At 43.4% G+C, this 21216-nt stretch overlaps 1 protein-coding gene across 1 annotated transcript in view; it reads left to right on the forward strand.

Annotated features, from left to right (window-relative positions):
- The window catches only part of CYP27A1 (cytochrome P450 family 27 subfamily A member 1), a 189137-nt gene that overhangs the window by 135603 nt on the left and 32318 nt on the right, over positions 1-21216 (forward strand). The window contains exons 3-4 of the mRNA XM_069616854.1: positions 450-649; positions 10927-11124. Of these exons, the coding sequence (XP_069472955.1) occupies positions 450-649; positions 10927-11124 (398 nt within the window). The remainder of the gene's footprint in view (positions 1-449; positions 650-10926; positions 11125-21216) is intronic.

Genomic DNA, 21216 nt, shown 5'->3' on the forward strand with positions numbered 1-21216 from the left:
AATATGTTCTTGTTGTTCTTTGAATTCTGTTCTGTTCAATGTTCACATTGTATTTGTAATACACAATGTGTCAATCAATGAAGACAAAACATGTTATTTGTTCACCTAAATCCAGTCAAGCTGACTGGATTGTACTCACCTGTATGATATACAACAAATGCAAAATAAGAGTGTCTCTGGCAACTGTGTTCTCTCCACATGGGACAAATATATGTAAATGAAAACACTTTTAGGTCAAAACATTTCTCTTTTTTTATACTATCTGAGAAACCTGTTTGAATCTATATAAGCGTGAAATATGAAATGTGTGTGGGATCCTTAACCCTGATTTTTTTGTTATTAATGAAATGTATGCCCACCTGGGTTTGTCAGGGTTTATCCAGGTGCCCTTATATACTATATCTGTTCAGATATTGAAAACATGGTCTGACCTCTTCTTCTTGGTTCAGAGAAGGTGAGCGATGGCACAATCTACGCACTGTTCTGAACAAGAGGATGCTGAAGCCCGTGGAGGCCGTACGCTACACAGGGGTCATTAACGAGGTGGTGTCTGACCTACTTCTCCAGCTCCAGGAGATCAGAAGCAGTAGCCCATCTGGCGTGATAGTGAACGACATGGCCAATGTGCTCTACAGATTTGCTTTCGAAGGTAAGGGAACGAGATCAAATATCTGCTATGTTATGTTATTTGTGTTTATTCAGTGTAGTGCGTACATGTGCTGCAGAGTCACATCACTATACTAAAATGCAAAGTTTCTTTTTAATTCAAAGTGTATGCCTTAAACTTCACAAATGAAGTGGTGGAGCACTCCAAATTATGTGTGCTAGAGTTGTGAAGTCAGTCAGTCAGTCAGTCAAACAACTTTATTCAGCCGGAAAGGCCATCAAACTACATCCTAAAAAACGTACATAATTGCATTAAACAAGAAAAGGACAACAAAACCATGCAAAAGGCCGCACCCTCGATGAGTGCCCTCGAACAGAACTATGGGCCAATCATCCGCAACCACTGACCCCTTGCCTCCTCCCGTAGCGCCTCGGTCCCAAGGCAGTCAGGTTCGCCCCTGAGAGGGGACTGTTACTAAAGGGGTCTACTATGGGGCACACAAGGACAGGGATAAGGGATGGGCTGACTGTGATACCACTTTTCCTTGTCTGCATGTGGCCATTACATTTTTCCAAGACGTCCCTTGCCGTGTGGGCGTCCCCAAAGACCACTTTGACTATATCCGTATTGGCTGGGAATTTAGACAGTCTGGTGCACTCCAACAAGGAGCCCCTGGACACCATCCCACATTCCCCTACAGCCCGCAACCAATGACGGCATGTGTTCTGAAGGGCATCTTGGGACGTCTTGGGACACCATGAAAAAACCCCATGGAGCTGCTACAGCCTTCAGGTGTGTGGTGCCCAGATAGAAGCCTCCCTTGACTGGGATTAAAGCCCTTTCCCCACTGGACACATGTTGCCCTGGGCTCTCCCAAAGGGGAACCGCGATGGTGGAGAGAAGTAACCTCTACCTTGCCGCACCTTTCGGTAGTCACACATATAGTCTGCACATTGTACTTGATCCTGGCTTTAAGTGGGCTGGACTTGGCTCAGTCCCAACTGTCTCTAAAAATGTCATTTGAGCTGGGGCTGTGCTGGGGCTCCTCAATCTGATTTCCCATTGCGTACCAATACTGTTCTTCACCAGTAGATGCCGCTATTACCCAGGTTTTGCTTCACATCATTGGTTTTGCATCACATCATTGGTTTTAGTTCTTTTAATTGATTTATGAAGAGCAAGTGCCATTTGCATGGTAGTTGAGGTTGGTGGTGAATAGGGGGATTTTTTAAACTTATATTTGGCATTAACTGGAAACAAATTCTGTTTGCAGTAAATGCCAAATATCATTTTCACTGTGCATGGCCGGCCTTTGGGTGGCAGCAATGCACCAAATATGAAGTGTACTTATGGTGACATGCATCTTTTTACAGAAAGTACTGGTATTTAGTCACCCATCACCCTGGGTTGAGTGCATGGCTCTTAGGTTGAGTATTTAATCCAAGGAACTCGCCCTGCAGGTCTAGTGAGATTTTTTTTTTATAATTAGCGAGGCCTTGATTTAGGGTAGGAGCTTTTCTTTTGGAGAGCAAAATATTGATGAATTAAATGGTCCCACAGGCATGAGATTATAAAGTCGAAGTGGAAAAGGAGTCCACAGAATTCTTAGTGATAAGTCGATTATTTATATTGACATTATTCCTTGGGAATGAGGGGGAGAAAATAACCTCCTTCCTGTTCCACTTTCAGGGTAGAAAAATCCATTTTTCTTTTATACAACCTGTTGTTTTCACAGGTCAACAATTCTATCCCTAAATGTTTGAGTCACGTTCACAACATGTTCACAAACCAAGATAAAATTTGCTCCTGTGAAAACTCTGGAAATAAATGGATACTTGGATATTGTCAGTGTCTTATATGCCCTGCACAATTATAGTCTGTGGGGCACTCTATTTTAAATGTAATTCAACAACATTTCATTTACAGGTCCAGTCTTTATTTCGTGGCAGATCTTGTAAACAAGGTTCTCACAAAATACTGTCAATTGCTATCTGGGATTTAACTTATTCTTGTGACATGTATCTAAATGCACTGGGGTTATTGTACTCACTTTTGGTTTATCTTTTTAAAGTCCCAGATCAAGTAGGGACATCAACAACTCTAGTTAACTCTGCCAGGTAAGCTCCCTGCTCCCAAATCTCTCTCAGGCAGTCTAGTTCTGTTTTGGGAAAGGCTTCTGCATTCAGCTCCTTCTGGAAAAGGGTTTCCTAAAAAAAGATTTACATCCACTACCTCCAGGTGGAACCCCAATCAGCTGTTCTCCAGCCAGACAGACTCTCTTCCTATTCTGCTTTCTCAAACACTCTTCCAACTTCCTATGTGTTTAATTGTAAATGCTCAGCAAACCCTATCCATGCCACATCATTTGATACAGCATTTTCTGATAGGATCTCCTTCACATCTATCACCTTCAAAATCCTCCTTTTTGCTTTGATTCATCCACTGTGTTTTGACATTTTATAAGCAGAGGTATTTCACCCCCTCAGGAATTATAATCAAATTGCACTGATATATTACTTTCTTCTGTGGACCTGTGCCATTGCTGAGGCCGATATATTCAGAATTGCAATACACCTTTGAATTCAGAGACATCCTTCCGATCTCTGTAGCTGCAAGCATAACAGAGCTATTAAAATATATGAATGTATTAATAATTCATACATACAAAGGACTGCTCTGCTGAACTACTTTTTTTATTTATCGAGCAAAGGGTTCAAATGTTAGAGCCAAGAATGTATTTGAATTCTGGTGAATTTAAATGTACTACATTTCGAAAGGGCTGTTCCATTACATGTTTAGCCTTGAGCTTTGAAATAAATAGAAATAACCTGGGAGCAAAAGATACATTTTTCTTTTGTTTTTTTTATTGTGTTGACTGAAATAACAGTTTTTTACAAGAAAAGAAGAAGCGAAATCCTGGTTCCTTATGAGCTTTCGTGTGTTTTCTCATTTTGTTTTTTCAAGTTAGTAGTCCAGTTGCTAGTCAAAGGGCTAAGTCCTTTCCGGGTCTTTCTGATCATTAACAGATAGCGTCCAGGTTCAAACTGTGCAAGAAGTTTACCACAGCGATTACTGGTCTTCGACTTAGCCCATTGATCAAGTATGACCACCAGTAGTCCTCATCCAGTCTTGAGAATTTTGAATAGAGGTGGCCCAAGTGGGTTTCTCTGTAGCCAGTGGTTCCCGGACAATGGAGAATCAGATGTTTTAGGCTCTCCTTCGAGTCTTGGTTCAGACAGAAACGACAGGCGTCAGACGCGGCTTTGCCTCGGGTTTTCAAGACCTCGTTGGTTTTTAAGATGTTCAGTCTTGCTCTCAAGAAGGTCGAGCAAAAGGTCTCATTCGGAAACTTCAATAGATAGCTAGTGGGCTCATTTATTTTTTGGGCAAAAGTCGGGAGATGGGCCGCAGATTTGTAGTTTAGTGCTTTCTGTTAGGTGTCGCACCAATCTGTTTTTTTCGGATTAGCCAGAAGCTCGTTCTCTGAGCTTCCTATTGATTTTAGGAGAGTTTGGTTTTTATCTATCCAGGTTTTGAGCGTTTTGTTTGAACCTTTCTCGATTTCTTCTTGGATCAGTGGATGAATTTAATAGTGTGCTTTTCATGAAGATGACACATCATGGGTGATGCCTTATTGCGCTGCTAATTCAGAGTTCATGTTTTTATGGATACATCTGTTTTTCTGAAGTGGCATTGACTTGTGGACAGACTCCTGAACTCTGACTTTGGTCGTCTTGTAATGTGTAGCTCCACTAATTTGAGATAATTCAAATTCTGGCCCAGATATAGCTCTGTTGTTCTTTGCATTATCTATACAAGCCTCCTGTTCTGAGTACTGTGAGGGCATAGAAGTAGGAGATTGACATGGATGGGCCATGATTTTTGGTTATAGACTTTCATTTTTCAATACCAAAAACCGATCTATCTCTATGATGGGCTCCCTGCCTCAACCTAGGAAAACTAATGGTAATGTCCTTTTCACCACTTCCTTCCTTTCCTCCCTCCTCTGCTATACCCCACAGCTGCTGAGATTGGTGACCAGGGCCCTTATGTGTCCTCCTGGGTCCTGGCCTCCTACTCCCAATCGCCTACAGCCTCCGCTCCTCTCAGCACTTTGCCTTGGAACCCACTGGCCTGTGCCACCACAGGCTTGCCACTTACCTATTTATTGGTGTCTGACCACTCCCTTAGGCACTTACAGCCGCTCACTCCTTAGTGCTTCCCGCTTGATACAACTAGCACTTACCCCTACTCCCCATCCCTTCTCTCTCTATGCACTTGCACGTTCTGAATGCTCACAAGGCCTAGTAGGTTTGCTGCTATCTTACAGTGTTATATCTATTTTTACTCCCGTGTTCCCTTCCTGTTGCCCTGTGGGTACTTTGAAATACAATTTACTTGTTGTATTAGCGCCTTACAAATGCACAATAAAATAAATAAAAACATAAATAATGGTAACATCAGAAAATCTGTCAAAATGATAAATCCTCTGTCCTTTGTCAAAACCTACTTCTATCCCTGACATTTGAAGTCTCTTAGTAAAGTAACATTTCTGTTATGAGGAGATTGCCTCCCTTATCCTAGTATCGAGCTTCCACTTTGTAGAGCAAAACTTAACCAGGAGATTCCCCCCTTCTCCAGGTTTGTACAGTTCTTGCCTCTTCTGGCAAATCCTGAATTGTCAACCACCAGGAGAATGTCTCCCTTCTCCTGGTTCATATTCTCCCCTGAAATAATGTCTCTTTAATTCCTTCAGCTCTTTCTAGGCCTTCCTTAGAGCTCCCTTATAGGTTATACAACCCTGCTTTCTCCGAGGAATGTTTCATCTCAGGTTTGTTTCGACTTCACCATACATTTCTCTTGTAGTGTTTCTCCACCCACTACTGGTTCTAAGGAGATTTCACAACTCGGTGTATCTTTCTCCAATAGCCTTCCATTTGTCACAGGAATGAGGGAGATTATCCCCAATGCCCTCTTCACTCTTATTATATCCAGTACCTAGTTGGCTACTACTGGGACAGGGGAGAGTATTTTAGATGCACACTTCACTCTTCATATCCCCAGTAGCTATTTGGCTACTACTGAAACGAGGGAGATTATCCCTGATGCACTCTTTACTCTTCTTATACCCAGTAGCTAGTTGTCTACTACTGGGACCAGGGAGATTATCGCGGATGCACACTTCACTCTTCTTATACCCAGTAGCTATTTGGCCACTACTGTGATGAGGGAGATTATCCCTGAGGCTATGGTTGGCTCTCCACTCTACCTCGCTGGTTCTTTCATGTTCCCTGTTACCTGCTTTTCCAATGGGATGCGCCACCAGCTTTTCTAGGATTTATGCTTCTTTACGCCAGCCCCTGCAGTCCTCTTCTGCTCCGACTGGCTTTCTCCTGTGGCTCCTCGACCCACACCGACCTCAAAGGTAGTTGGATTTGTCTCTGGACCAGATGGTACACTCTACTGTAGGTGGATAACTGCCACTGATTCGGCAGTCTAGATCGGAGTCGGCCTTCTGCTGGCTCTTCTGCTGTGGCGGCGACGTCTCACCTTCTCCTACCCTTCTCTGGGACAGCCTTCGTTCTTCTCTCGTTTGCCCGGTTTCAATCTCCCAGGTAGCTTTCGTGGGATCCTGGCTTTTGTGGTGCATGACTAGTCCTTCTTCTGTTTCCTTTTTATAGTGCTAACTCTGCACTGGTATAATGTCAACACCTGATGGCAATGTCTCTTTGGCATTCTTCATGTCTCCTGTGAGCCACCTTGTGTCAGTATGTTCTGTATACGGTGCAGCCATGCACTTCCACCTTTGACAGTAGGATTATATTTTAGTGTAACTGTTGAGTGATGGTGGTGTAAGGGATTTTCGGAATGTGGTAGGCGATCATTCAGGTGAATGTCCTTTACCCAGGAAGGGGAGTTCCTTCCTATGAGGTTCTTTGACAAATTACCACCCCTAGAGGGGACTATTGGGTAGCAGCCTCACTTCCCTAGTCTCAAAAGGGCTCCTCTCTGGAGAGAAGTGACGAGAACTGATGAATCGTCATAATACACACATCTTCGCCTATTCATCTCTATTAATGTGTTAGTCACTGATTAATGGGAAGGTCTGTTGTACAGAAAGCTGACCTCTGCACTTCTTATATTGAGAGATGAGTCCTGGATAAACACATCTCTGACTCGAAGAGGTTTCAACTAAATCTACAATTTCAAAGTTGCACGTAGAAAGGGAAAATGCTCAGTGTAATTCTTACTGTTAATGACAATTTAATAAATGCAGGCCATAGACTACTCAATCTACACAACTTACAAAGCATATTGGTCTGTCATACAAATTGTATTTCAATATTTTGCGAGACGATAAGTCTGCACAATGTTCGTACACATGGCTGTACAAACAAGCTATCTTTGAATCAGGGATTTTGTTGCAAAAAGAAACACTTCTTCCTGTTATGTGTGACCTTTGATTATTTCATATGAATCATATAATCTTTCAAAATGTGCACTTTGTTTGATGAAATGTATTATATTTATTCAAATAGTTATGACACATCAGTTTGATCATTTATGTTCAAGGTAATTGGCCCACATTTCACCAAGAATGATTTAGGTTACCCTGCCTTAACTGGAAGTTTCCAAATCATACTGTGCATTGTATTGCTGCTCTTCTAACAAGCAGTGTGCAAGATTGCACATCAAAGGATGCAAGTCTAAAGCCAAAGCCTGGTTATCCTAATGGTGCACGGGGAGTTAGGGAGTCATAAGGGTAGGGGAGACGGTTACTCTCTTACATAGGGGTCCTGGCCAAATGAGCACCTATAGCATTTGCCCCTCAATATACTGCGGTCCCATTTGGATATTTTGGCAATTCTGTGACTCCCTCAATCTCCACGGTTGGCCCTTACTTTGAGTGTTTGGGTAACAAGCCACTTTTTATTTCATAAAAAGGCAAATATTCCCGTACATATAAGGGAGTAATAATACTTCAAAAAATAATTAGGAATCAACAGACCTATAGGGGTCTTGCCTGCTCACAGCTCCACTAACATGTGAGGATAAGTGATTGCAACATAGCAGTTCACAGGAAGGAACACTACTATCATTGCTTCCAGATCTAATAGGATGATGAAGGTACGAATGCATTAATTACTAGGAGCAATAAAGTATGGATTACAATAAAAATCAGTTTTAGAGCTAGAGTATACTTTTACTCATCTAATAATAGAATGGGGCTAATTATTATTTTTACTTCCTAAAAAATCATTTTACTCCCAGCCTAAAAAACAGTACTTGCACTTCAAAATATTACCCGAAGCCCTGGTTATAGTAATGCTCAACTGGTGTGAGCAGGAATGACCCAGATGGGCTACTGGGGGATAATGTACAGAAGCATGTGTGTGGGCACATGTCTGAATGGTACATGGGGCTCACAAATCATTGAGTGCCTGCAGTGTCACATAGGTAACTTAAAGGAAGAGGGCAGGGGTGGCACTGGCTCAGTAACAGACTACAGGCTATACCTCTCTTTTCCAAATTACAACTTGGCAGAATTTGTTTTTATTTATTTATGTAATTTCATTTTTTAACCACCACATTTTTTTAACTGCATATCTATAGGTTGTAAGGGGATGGAGCAAGCGTCAGCGGGGAGGGTCTTCCCGGTTTTTGAAGTGAAAACAGTGGTAAAATCAGCAAAGAAAAGATGAAATGATATTTGATAAATATATGATTAGATCCGACTATACACCAAAGGGCAATGTGCCGTGATGGAGCAGTGACTGTAAGGAATATACGGAAGGGGGCGGGTGAGGTAGATATGCATGGGATTGGTCCCTTGTCATACAGGGGACATGAATGCAGTGGGCAGGGTGAAAACCGTCCCTGTTCATCAGAGGACCTACCCAGTGCAGCATGTTGCCTCTGGTCCAGTATTACACAGGGGACTTGGATGCAATGGACCTGCGATTGGACTGATCCGCTGTCGATTGGGGGATCTGGGGGGCAGTTTGCAAAGGTGCAAGAGTAGCATTTGCCCAGTATCAAGGTAGTTGATAAGGGCCACACTAGAGCAGCAGTTGGAACTTGGCAGGAGTTCTGTTGGTTACTACCATAGAAGGTACATGGAGAGAGTGGCAGAGAGCGACCTAAACTATGACACTGCTCTGAGATTAGACAGGAGACTCTGAAGCAGTGCACAGGGGAGGCACTGGCTGGGCCCATGTTGCGCAGGAACCCTGAGAAAGTGGCAGTGAACAGAGATAGCAGTTGGCAGGGTTGAGATCTGACCAGTTACCATACAGGTGTAAAGCGAGAGGGCGTTGGTCCATTGTCATACATGGAAACTGGTGGAAGTGGGCAGGGATGCAGCGTGCCCATTTTAAAACCCAGAACATCGGGACGGGGTGGCACCGATCCCATGTTATGCAGAGCCATTGAGACAGTGCAAAGTGTTGGTGTGGGACCCAGTCACACAGGAAGCCATTTTTGCATGGGGAAAGTGACAAACTAGTAAAGAATTACACTCTCTGGAACACCCTACCTCCTTGCATCCAAGAGGAGCCCTCCTACTCAACCTTTAAAAAGAAAATGAAAACTGTACTGTTCAACAAATATGTATAGCACTCCCACTCAACCTTAGAATAGAAATTGAAAACTACTGCTCTACAAGTATGTATAAGACTTCCCTCACCCTCTTGTCTTCTGCTCATTATGTCATGAATGTGCTTTGGACTAATGATGTACTACCGCCTGGTACCTCCGGGGTCTGGGCGCTGACAACAAATGCAATAAATAAATAAGACAAGACATCAAGGCAGTGAGCAGTGATGGCACACGCCAACATACCATGTAGAGGGTCTTTAGGAAGTAGGGAAGCATGACAATGATCCCCGCATGGAGGGCATTCACAGGATGGCGGGAGCCCAGGGAAACGGAGGCAGCATGGAGGCAGTGTGAAAGTGTCCCACGGTGACAATATGGCGGGGCACTGGGCCATTATCACAAAGCAGATCCGGGGCCAGATACAGTCACAGTATTGTAATATCACACATGGGATGTGGGGCTGGTTTACAATTGGGGGTTCGGGGGGGAAATGTGCCTGATGTCCAATAGGACCATCTCGGGGGGATAGCTCAGGGGCAAGGCGCTCGCCTTGGAAGCAAGACGACATAGAGCAACACAGGTTTGATCCCCGGATCCACGCTTAGAAACCTCTGGGCATTAAGCAATTTATGAATAATCAATTGCAATATTTAAACATTTCAGCATGACTGTCCATTGCTGACCTAATTGGAATGGCAGTCTGTGAAGGGGAACGATGAGAGTTTCATCGCTCAGGCCCACACAGCCCTTGATGGACAATACTAAGCTACGCCATTAAACATTCACTTTTGCTGGCCCAGGCCTATCAGAAATCAGTGACGACTCAACTTTGCGCTGCCGACCATCACTTGGTTTGAATTAGCAATGTTTATGGACCTGCTGTCTATTCTCAGTGGTGAACCCACATCCAATATATACTGCTATGGGAACCCCTATTTCCTTGCCTTCTTTTCTTTTTATGGTATTTGCTGGCAGACAATGTTCAATGGGTTCCAATCCCTGCAAAAAGGTACATCTACCCAATAACTGTTTGCATTCACGACGCCAGCCATTGGTAACATGCACAATACAGAACCGCTCTAAAGGACTACGCGTTTCATACTTGTGTTAGAAGCTGTGTTGGATTTGGCATGTATAAAACCATTCACCTGTTCGGCACTTCCTGGAATTCCTGTGAGAACCTGCACTTTTCACGTGAATTTTCTGTGTCTTTAAAAAAAATCTGTAGGCATAAAAAGAAGGGGTTTTGATGCATTTCTTTGTATACTTACAGAACAGTGATAGCTAATTGAGAATTAATTTGAAAAATCTCGCTTTAATTGCATTGTTAAAGTATAAAAATGTCGGCTTAAAACATCACATTTCAGAAATGAGGTATACAAAAATTGAATAAAAATGATTTTGGGCTGAAACAACATTGCGATAGGAAACGTAAAGAATAACGATTGTTTGATAAATAAACTGAATTTTAATAAGTAAAAACAATGTGGAAAGTTTCATCCCAAAAGGGGGGAAAAAAGACGGAAGTGCAAACAAGTCCTCCTTCATAGGGAAACCTGGGAAAAAGTTGTCCCTTTCGTTCCTGTGGATATTCCCCAGTTCGGGAAGAAATGCTATTTTTCTTGCAAAAATATACCTGGGTGGAAAAAAGACTCTAATGCCCACACACAGAGCGCACTCTTTGAGTAACTCTTCCTCTGACCTCTCTTGTTTTTTTCCAGGAATCTCGGCCATCCTCTTTGAGACGCGGCTGGGCTGCCTGCAGAAGCAAGTGCCAGCCGAGACTCAGAATTTCATCAACTCCATTGGCGACATGCTGAAGAACTCGGTCTTTGCCACGGTGCTCCCCACCTGGACACGGAAAGTCCTTCCCTTCTGGAAACGGTACCTCGCGGGATGGGATACCATCTTCGCCTTTGGTAAGGCCCAATTGGTGGTGGCGTCTATTACAGCACTGGTGCATGCCAGACCGCCCCAGTGACTGCTAGAGATATTGCCAGGTTTAGGCTTTACTGAACAGACAATCACTGGCTCTTGGTTAACACCCATGTTTCATACCATGAGCTGCCCAACTACTACCAACATATCCAAAATGCTGTGTTCGTCGAGCTGCCAATCTGTCCCTCTTTATGCGAGTGAATTTGAAGATTGCAGGAGCGGGTCCAAATGACCACGTTTCCCTTTATGAGTAAGACCTGGCTTCTTTCCCTTAGAGAGATCCGTTTCTGCATTGACCTGGGATGGCTCTCCTTGGCAGCGGGCAAGTGCTCAACAGTTGGGCCTGGGAAGCAAGACGATCTCCCGTGAGGTACAGATCTTTGCAGCTTGTGTGTAGAGGTCGGCCACACATCAAGACTCATTTGTGTGCCTTCACCAGCTGGTGGGGTTTCCCCAAACAACCTGGATTCAGTTTTCACCATATTGGGCTGCTACCCTTAATGGGTGACATCACTCTTCCTGTCTAAGGATCACATGCCCATATTAAATAGAAAGACACAAAAGGTGAATCCTGAGTGGGCAGTACCATCACTTAACTGGAAAAGGAGGGGGGTTACTCTGCTATTCAATAAGTCCAATAAAAGCAGCATTTATTTCATTGTGTACATACGCCTGGGTCCTTCCGAAGTCCTGTTACGCTTATTGCCCTTCACCATTGCATACCATGCAATTTCCCCCTACCAATGAGAATGTTGGACAGTTTTTCTTAAGTCCAGTTAAGGGCTTCATAGAACCATACATCTGAGGCAGTACATAAATCCACTCTCAGTATAACACTGTACCACCTGAGAACATTTGGTAGCGTAGACAGAGCAACCAGGCTTATTTTAGTAGAGAGAGAGAGGGGGGGCTTGAGCTTGGTACAAAGAAATTGTAGCATATATATAGTGCAAAGAAACACTGAAACACTATGGGCCTTTTTCACAGAGACTTTTTCAATGGGATTGTGCCATTATAAAGTACTTCTGTGAATCGTGCCCTATGTATTGTAAAAATAAAGGGCTTATTAAAAAACAAGTAGACCAACATAAATCTTGGTTATGTCAGTACTATAACGTCATATAAACACAATCATAAAAAAATAAACAATACCTATGGTTTACAAACCAAGATATAACCTTATTCAGAGGAGCAAGAAGCAAGTCAGTCAAACCTGAGGTTATACATTCAGGATAGTAATATACTATTCTTGGGAAATAAGACCAGGTTAGATATACCTTTTAGAATACAGTCAGTATTTCAAGGGTAGTAGACCGTCAGTCATGCAGTAACACTCCGTTACAGAAATCACGTAATAAACCAACCCATTTACAGGTATACCTTGCAACAGGTGCAACTTTCTTCTTTTCCGAATGGATACAGTTACACCACCAGTATTACGTTTAAGAACACAGTCTAGAGCTAGTAAAGCAACTCCTATACTTTCTGTAGGGGCTTTACGCTACTCAACGAGGAGTATGAACACTCAATAACTATTTTAGAATTCACTAAGAAAATCGGGGACAACAAAACCCTATTATGCTTTAGGAAAGATGCAATTCATTTCAAGGTAAGTAATTGACCTTATGACTATTTTAGAAATGCTAAAAGCAGTTTCAGGGAAAAACAACCCAGTGTTGCAGGTTTAGAAGAGCAGCAGCTATTTAAGGTTAGTAAAGAACCATATACTTTTTAGAGCAGCTACAAGCAACTCATAATGCAAGTATTAACTTCAATACTGTTTTAGATATGTATAAAACCGACCAGGAAAGCAAAACCCATGTTACACTTTCATAAGAACACAGTTATTCAAGGTTGGTAAAGCCCTATTGGTAAGTTTTTACACTCATTCAGTTCAGAATAATAAAACAGTACCAATACTTATTACTTTTCAGAAGGGGGAAACATCATTCAAAGTTAGCAATTTATACACTTTTTTGAGGGGCAGACTGCAACTCAAAGGTGAGCATAAACTTAATGACACTTTGTAACTTCTTCTTTCACAGAGATACAGTTACCACATTAACTTCTTTAGCACGTTAGTACTTTTACACTTTTAATACTTTCAATCCTTATCTTATAAAGTCCTTCCTTAGTCTATAGCATGAGTTTTCCCAGAGGCAGAAGAGGGACCCTAGTGGTCTAGGTGCCAGCTGTAGGCGGGTCAGGATAGTTTTCAGTTGCAGGAAAGTCACAGTTCCAGAGGATATCTTCTTAAACAAGTAAGTATTTGCTTCAGAGTTAGTTATAGCATTAGGCCTAGGCAAGTTGTATGGGCAAACTCCAACCACATAAATCACCCACTCAGCCTCACTCTATGCACACAAGACTTAAGGTAAATATTACCCAAGCCCACACAGTACCTTATGAGAAAAGAAGAGGTTCTGGGTGAATGCCTTCAGGATGCAGCAGCACAGGACTCAGTCCCTTGATTCTTGGTCTGGAGATGAAAGAACTGGACACTGGATAGGAACTTGCAGCAGCAGTCATCAGAGGAGGCTTCCAGCAAAGGTTTCTTCATGGATTCTCACAGCTCTGAGCATTTGGTGCCTTTTTACAGCAGCCAGATAAAGAACGAATCTTGCCGGTCGGATTCTCTTCACCCTCTTGGTCCTGCAGCCTGGTGATGGGACTTCAGGGTTATGAATCGTGTCTCTGGGGATCCAGCAGGAGTCCACCAAAGTTTTGGATGGATTCAGACTTTGGAAGACTATGCACCACACTCCAGCTCGAGGTCCCGGGATATTAGCAGTTTGTAGCCCACAAAAGTCGCAGCATGTTGTGCGATGGCTCAAAATGCAGGTCTTCTTGAGACTAGGGGATCACAAGAGACCCTGGGTAGAAAGCATTGCAACAGGGAGCCCCAGGTTGATTAAAAGGAAGGATCACATTAGGTTCCAGTTACACACCAGGCTCTCTGGTCACTGGAAATCACTACAGACATCTTTTCTTCATCTTCCTCTTCAGTTGTAGCTCCAGTGGTTGACTTGTAGCAGCTTTCAGGTTCGGAGAAAATATCAGGAACTACAGCACAACCTCTTACAAACTCTCATTGCAGTTTAAAGAATAGGGTAGTCTGGCTGTCCAAGTAGGACAGCCAGCCCCCATTGGGACTTGGTTCCTTTCTTTTAGGCCCAGTGAAAGACACAGGACTGCTGATTTTTGGACTCCTCCTTCACTTCCTGCCTTCTCAGACACTCTGGAGCATAGGCGGGAATTGAAAGGATTCCCGGCAAAGACAAACTTCCCCAGTGTTGTTCCCACCTATAATGGCAGGAGAAGACCTCAGAAACAACAAGCAAATGAGAAATGGCAAAACAAGTTGGAGCCCACTATTCTAGCAGAATGGTGGCCCTTCAGTGCATTACTGGGGCTGATTTATCTGCCTGTGAGTAATAAGACTACAAAGTCACTATGGTAAAACCACTGCCACCAGCCATTCAAGCAGACTTGGAATTGTAACACAAATGTTACCAGGCAAATAAGAAAGGGGATACATTGTATCCCCACAGGACTCATCATAAGGTGAGGGTAAGAACAGTAGTTCACCCAAGATATAATAAGAGAAATTAAAAAGGAAGCCACTGCATTTAAAAGGCTGCGTGCTGGCATAATACATTTGTCAGTCCAAAGTTATAGGAAACTATAACTCCAGTCATACACTATGGAGAGACATAAAAAGGTCACCCATAAAAGGAGTTAAAGACTAGGTGAGAGGGCAAAAATATTCCCCTTCACCTAGGTACACAGTAAAATAATTATCAAATCCATGCAAAAAGTTCTGGGGTTGACACAGGTCAGGAAGATTTATCACTGAAATATTAACCAAGACCAACCACTTCATGCCCACACTTCATAAAAGCTGGGACAACTTGTGTAATTCTTCAAAGCCTTCACTTAACATTTGATCCAATGACCCCTGGAGACTGTCCCATTGCACATACACTGAGCTTTGGCGTGACCCTGGAACCATCTTTTGATTTCCCTCTTGACTCTTCCCAACCTCTCTAGATCTCCCTTCCTTCATTCTTCTCTGTAAATAACTCCTGAAACTCCCCATCTCTCTTCTGTCCAGAAATTACCTCACATATAGTTGAACAGCTGTGTAGTGAACCAAACCTTTCTGTTTTCCCCTATCCCTGAAAATTCAAGGTAAAGTGTGTTACTGCATCTTAAAACCAATTCTGCCCTGCCCCATAACCTAAATAAATGAGAAACAGTCAGAAGAAAGGTGTGCATGAAAACGTGCTCCAAATTGCTAATGTGGTGCAACCATGGTAGCTATTGTCCCAATAATCACTATGTTGTGACAGTGTCGCAATTTTGAAAAGAAGCCACAGTTGTCGATTCTGGAGAGACATTTGACCCCAGAACTTTGTTAGAGAACTTAAACTGAGGTTCTAGTTGCATTAAACTGCAAAGGTAGTCTAATGTGCATTTTCAAAATGTTCCATTGTATTGGAGGGAGTGGTATTTTAGTGGTACCCAGCCAATTAAAGCCTGTTCTTCATTTGTTTTCCTGTATCCTAACAGTCATCCATCATTTCTCAACAGCCCATCCAGTTTACTCAAGGTGCATCCCAATGTCCCTTGCCGTCTCAGGGGCTGGGAACACTCCCCAGAATTTGGCTTCTGAAATTCAGCTGGGCTTTAGGCGCCACCTGGAAATAAAGATTATTGGGCCTTCTCTAGGCTGCCAATGACCACATGCCGGCCAATTACCCTCTGGAGAAAAAACACATATTTCTGTTGGCCCTGCATTTTTCTTAACAGATCCTTGCATTCCTGGCAATTTTAAAATAACTGGCTGAGAAAGTAAAGTTGGGTGAAGAAAGCAAGGATTGCAGCTCATAAAAAAGCTGTAGGGCGAGCTTCCTGCCAGACTTCCCAACACAAGACTGACGAGACAAGTGGTAGATTTCTTCCATCAAAGTGTGACTAGAAGAAAACAAGTGTAAGGGGGGAAATTAGTGTACAGAACCCCTGCGTTCAGTTACAGTAATGGACCACTGCCTGTAATCTAAATACTCTGAGTGAGAAACAGTCCCTGTATATCATAGAGGAACAGACACGCATGTATTGTTAAACCCATGAGTTTCTTTGGACAACGTGCAACATCGGTGTAAGATATACTTCTCTAGTTCCACCTCCTGGTGTGTTCCAGTAGGTATTATCTACTTCTCTAGTTCCACCGCCTGGTGTGTTCCAGCAGGTATAATACACTTCTCTAGTTCCACCGCCTGGTGTGTTCCAGCAGGTATAATACACTTCTCTAGTTCCACCTCCTGGTGTGTTCCAGCAGGTATAATATACTTCTCTAGTTCCACCTCCTGGTGTGTTCCAGCAGGTATAATACACTTCTCTAGTTCCACCGCCTGGTGTGTTCCAGCAGGTATAATACACTTCTCTAGTTCCACCTCCTGGTGTGTTCCAGCAGGTATAATATACTTCTCTAGTTCCACCTCCTGGTGTGTTCCAGCAGGTATAATATACTTCTCTAGTTCCACCGCCTGGTGTGTTCCAGCAGGTATAATATACTTCTCTAGTTCCACCTCCTGGTGTGTTCCAGCAGGTATAATATACTTCTCTAGTTCCACCTCCTGGTGTGTTCCAGCAGATATAATATACTTCTCTAGTTCCACCGCCTGGTGTGTTCCAGCAGGTATAATATACTTCTCTAGTTCCACCGCCTGGTGTTCCAGCAGGTATAATATACTTCTCTAGTTCCACCTACTGGTGTGTTCCAGCAGGTATAATACACTTCTCTAGTTCCACCGCCTGGTGTGTTCCAGCAGGTATAATATACTTCTCTAGTTCCACCGCCTGGTGTGTTCCAGCAGGTATAATATACTTCTCTAGTAATATACTTCTCTAGTTCCACCGCCTGGTGTGTTCCAGCAGGTATAATACACTTCTCTAGTTCCACCGCCTGGTGTGTTCCAGCAGGTATAATATACTTCTCTAGTTCCACCGCCTGGTGTTCCAGCAGGTATAATATACTTCTCTAGTTCCACCTACTGGTGTTCCAGCAGGTATAATATACTTCTCTAGTTCCACCTCCTGGTGTGTTCCAGCAGGTATAATATACTTCTCTAGTTCCACCTCCTGATGTTCCAGCAGGTATAATACACTTCTCTAGTTCCACCGCCTGGTGTGTTCCAGCAGGTATAATACACTTCTCTAGTTCCACCGCCTGGTGTGTTCCAGCAGGTATAATATACTTCTCTAGTTCCACCTCCTGGTGTGTTCCAGCAGGTATAATATACTTCTCTAGTTCCACCGCCTGGTGTGTTCCAGCAGGTATAATATACTTCTCTAGTTCCACCGCCTGGTGTGTTCCAGCAGGTATAATATACTTCTGTTCTGCAGGTATAATATACTTCTGTAGTTCCACCGCCTGGTGTGTTCCAGCAGGTATAATATACTTCTCTAGTTCCACCTCCTGGTGTGTTCCAGCAGGTATAATATACTTCTGTTCAGCAGGTATAATATACTTCTCTAGTTCCACCGCCTGGTGTGTTCCAGCAGGTATAATATACTTCTCTAGTTCCACCGCCTGGTGTGTTCCAGCAGGTATAATATACTTCTGTAGTTCCACCGCCTGGTGTGTTCCAGCAGGTATAATATACTTCTCTAGTTCCACCTCCTGGTGTGTTCCAGCAGGTATAATATACTTCTGTTCAGCAGGTATAATATACTTCTCTACTTCCACCGCCTGGTGTGTTCCAGCAGGTATAATATACTTCTCTAGTTCCACCGCCTGGTGTGTTCCAGCAGGTATAATATACTTCTGTAGTTCCACCTCCTGGTGTGTTCCAGCAGGTATAATATACTTCTGTAGTTCCACCGCCTGGTGTGTTCCAGCTGGTATAATATACTTCTGTTCAGCAGGTATAATATACTTCGCTAGTTCCACCGCCTGGTGTGTTCCAGCAGGTATAATATACTTCTCTAGTTCCACCTCCTGGTGTGTTCCAGCAGGTATAATATACTTCTGTTCAGCAGGTATAATATACTTCTCTAGTTCCACCGCCTGGTGTGTTCCAGCAGGTATAATATACTTCTCTAGTTCCACCGCCTGGTGTGTTCCAGCAGGTATAATATACTTCTGTAGTTCCACCTCCTGGTGTGTTCCAGCAGGTATAATATACTTCTGTAGTTCCACCTCCTGGTGTGTTCCAGCAGGTATAATATACTTCTGTTCAGCAGGTATAATATACTTCGCTAGTTCCACCGCCTGGTGTGTTCCAGCAGGTATAATATACTTCTGTAGTTCCACCGCCTGGTGTGTTCCAGCTGGTATAATATACTTCTCTAGTTCCACCTCCTGGTGTGTTCCAGCAGGTATAATATACTTCTGTAGTTCCACCTCCTGGTGTGTTCCAGCAGGTATAATATACTTCTGTTCAGCAGGTATAATATACTTCGCTAGTTCCACCGCCTGGTGTGTTCCAGCAGGTATAATATACTTCTGTAGTTCCACCGCCTGGTGTGTTCCAGCTGGTATAATATACTTCTCTAGTTCCACCTCCTGGTGTGTTCCAGCAGGTATAATATACTTCTGTAGTTCCACCGCCTGGTGTGTTCCAGCAGGTATAATATACTTCTCTAGTTCCACCTCCTGGTGTGTTCCAGCAGGTATAATATACTTCTCTAGTTCCACCGCCTGGTGTGTTCCAGCAGGTATAATATACTTCTCTAGTTCCACCGCCTGGAGTGTTCCAGCAGGTATAATATACTTCTCTAGTTCCACCGCCTGGTGTGTTCCAGCAGGTATAATATACTTCTCTAGTTTCACTGCATGGTGTGTTCCAGCAGGTATAATATACTTCTCTAGTTCCACCGCCTGGAGTGTTCCAGCAGGTATAATATACTTTTCTACTTCCACCGCCTGGTGTGTTCCAGCAGGTATAATATACTTCTCTACTTCCACCGCCTGGTGTGTTCCAGCAGGTATAATATACTTCTCTAGTAATATACTTCTCTAGTTCCACCTCCAGGTGTGTTCCAGCAGGTATAATACACTTCTCTAGTTCCACCGCCTGGTGTGTTCCAGCAGGTATAATATACTTCTCTAGTTCCACCGCCTGGTGTTCCAGCAGGTATAATATACTTCTCTAGTTCCACCTACTGGTGTTCCAGCAGGTATAATATACTTCTCTACTTCCACCGCCTGGTGTGTTCCAGCAGGTATAATATACTTCTCTAGTTCCACCGCCTGGTGTGTTCCAGCAGGTATAATATACTTCTCTAGTAATATACTTCTCTAGTTCCACCGCCTGGTGTGTTCCAGCAGGTATAATACACTTCTCTAGTTCCACCGCCTGGTGTGTTCCAGCAGGTATAATATACTTCTCTAGTTCCACCGCCTGGTGTTCCAGCAGGTATAATATACTTCTCTAGTTCCACCTACTGGTGTTCCAGCAGGTATAATATACTTCTCTAGTTCCACCTCCTGGTGTGTTCCAGCAGGTATAATATACTTCTCTAGTTCCACCTCCTGATGTTCCAGCAGGTATAATACACTTCTCTAGTTCCACCGCCTGGTGTGTTCCAGCAGGTATAATACACTTCTCTAGTTCCACCGCCTGGTGTGTTCCAGCAGGTATAATATACTTCTCTAGTTCCACCTCCTGGTGTGTTCCAGCAGGTATAATATACTTCTCTAGTTCCACCGCCTGGTGTGTTCCAGCAGGTATAATATACTTCTCTAGTTCCACCGCCTGGTGTGTTCCAGCAGGTATAATATACTTCTCTAGTTCCACCGCCTGGTGTGTTCCAGCAGGTATAATATACTTCTGTTCAGCAGGTATAATATACTTCTGTAGTTCCACCGCCTGGTGTGTTCCAGCAGGTATAATATACTTCTCTAGTTCCACCTCCTGGTGTGTTCCAGCAGGTATAATATACTTCTGTTCAGCAGGTATAATATACTTCTCTAGTTCCACCGCCTGGTGTGTTCCAGCAGGTATAATATACTTCTCTAGTTCCACCGCCTGGTGTGTTCCAGCAGGTATAATATACTTCTGTAGTTCCACCGCCTGGTGTGTTCCAGCAGGTATAATATACTTCTCTAGTTCCACCTCCTGGTGTGTTCCAGCAGGTATAATATACTTCTGTTCAGCAGGTATAATATACTTCTCTAGTTCCACCGCCTGGTGTGTTCCAGCAGGTATAATATACTTCTCTAGTTCCACCGCCTGGTGTGTTCCAGCAGGTATAATATACTTCTGTAGTTCCACCTCCTGGTGTGTTCCAGCAGGTATAATATACTTCTGTAGTTCCACCTCCTGGTGTGTTCCAGCAGGTATAATATACTTCTGTAGTTCCACCTCCTGGTGTGTTCCAGCAGGTATAATATACTTCTGTAGTTCCACCTCCTGGTGTGTTCCAGCAGGTATAATATACTTCGCTAGTTCCACCGCCTGGTGTGTTCCAGCAGGTATAATATACTTCTCTAGTTCCACCTCCTGGTGTGTTCCAGCAGGTATAATATACTTCTGTTCAGCAGGTATAATATACTTCTCTAGTTCCACCGCCTGGTGTGTTCCAGCAGGTATAATATACTTCTCTAGTTCCACCGCCTGGTGTGTTCCAGCAGGTACAATATACTTCTCTAGTTCCACCGCCTGGTGTGTTCCAGCAGGTATAATACACTTCTCTAGTTCCACCGCCTGGTGTGTTCCAGCAGGTATAATATACTTCTGTTCAGCAGGTATAATATACTTCGCTAGTTCCACCGCCTGGTGTGTTCCAGCAGGTATAATATACTTCTGTAGTTCCACCGCCTGGTGTGTTCCAGCTGGTATAATATACTTCTCTAGTTCCACCTCCTGGTGTGTTCCAGCAGGTATAATATACTTCTGTAGTTCCACCGCCTGGTGTGTTCCAGCAGGTTTTACAGTTGTAGAATCATAGCTGGTTAGCATCATTACCCCAATGAAATTGGGTGTGATGAACAAATACATGGGTGTGATTCAGATCAATTTTGATAGCATTTTAATGTTCAGCTATTTTATTTTACAGTTCATCAT

The sequence above is a fragment of the Ambystoma mexicanum genome, chromosome 9 (assembly GCF_040938575.1).
Source record: "Ambystoma mexicanum isolate Mex_15411 chromosome 9, UKY_AmexF1_1, whole genome shotgun sequence".
NCBI lineage: Eukaryota > Metazoa > Chordata > Amphibia > Caudata > Ambystomatidae > Ambystoma > Ambystoma mexicanum.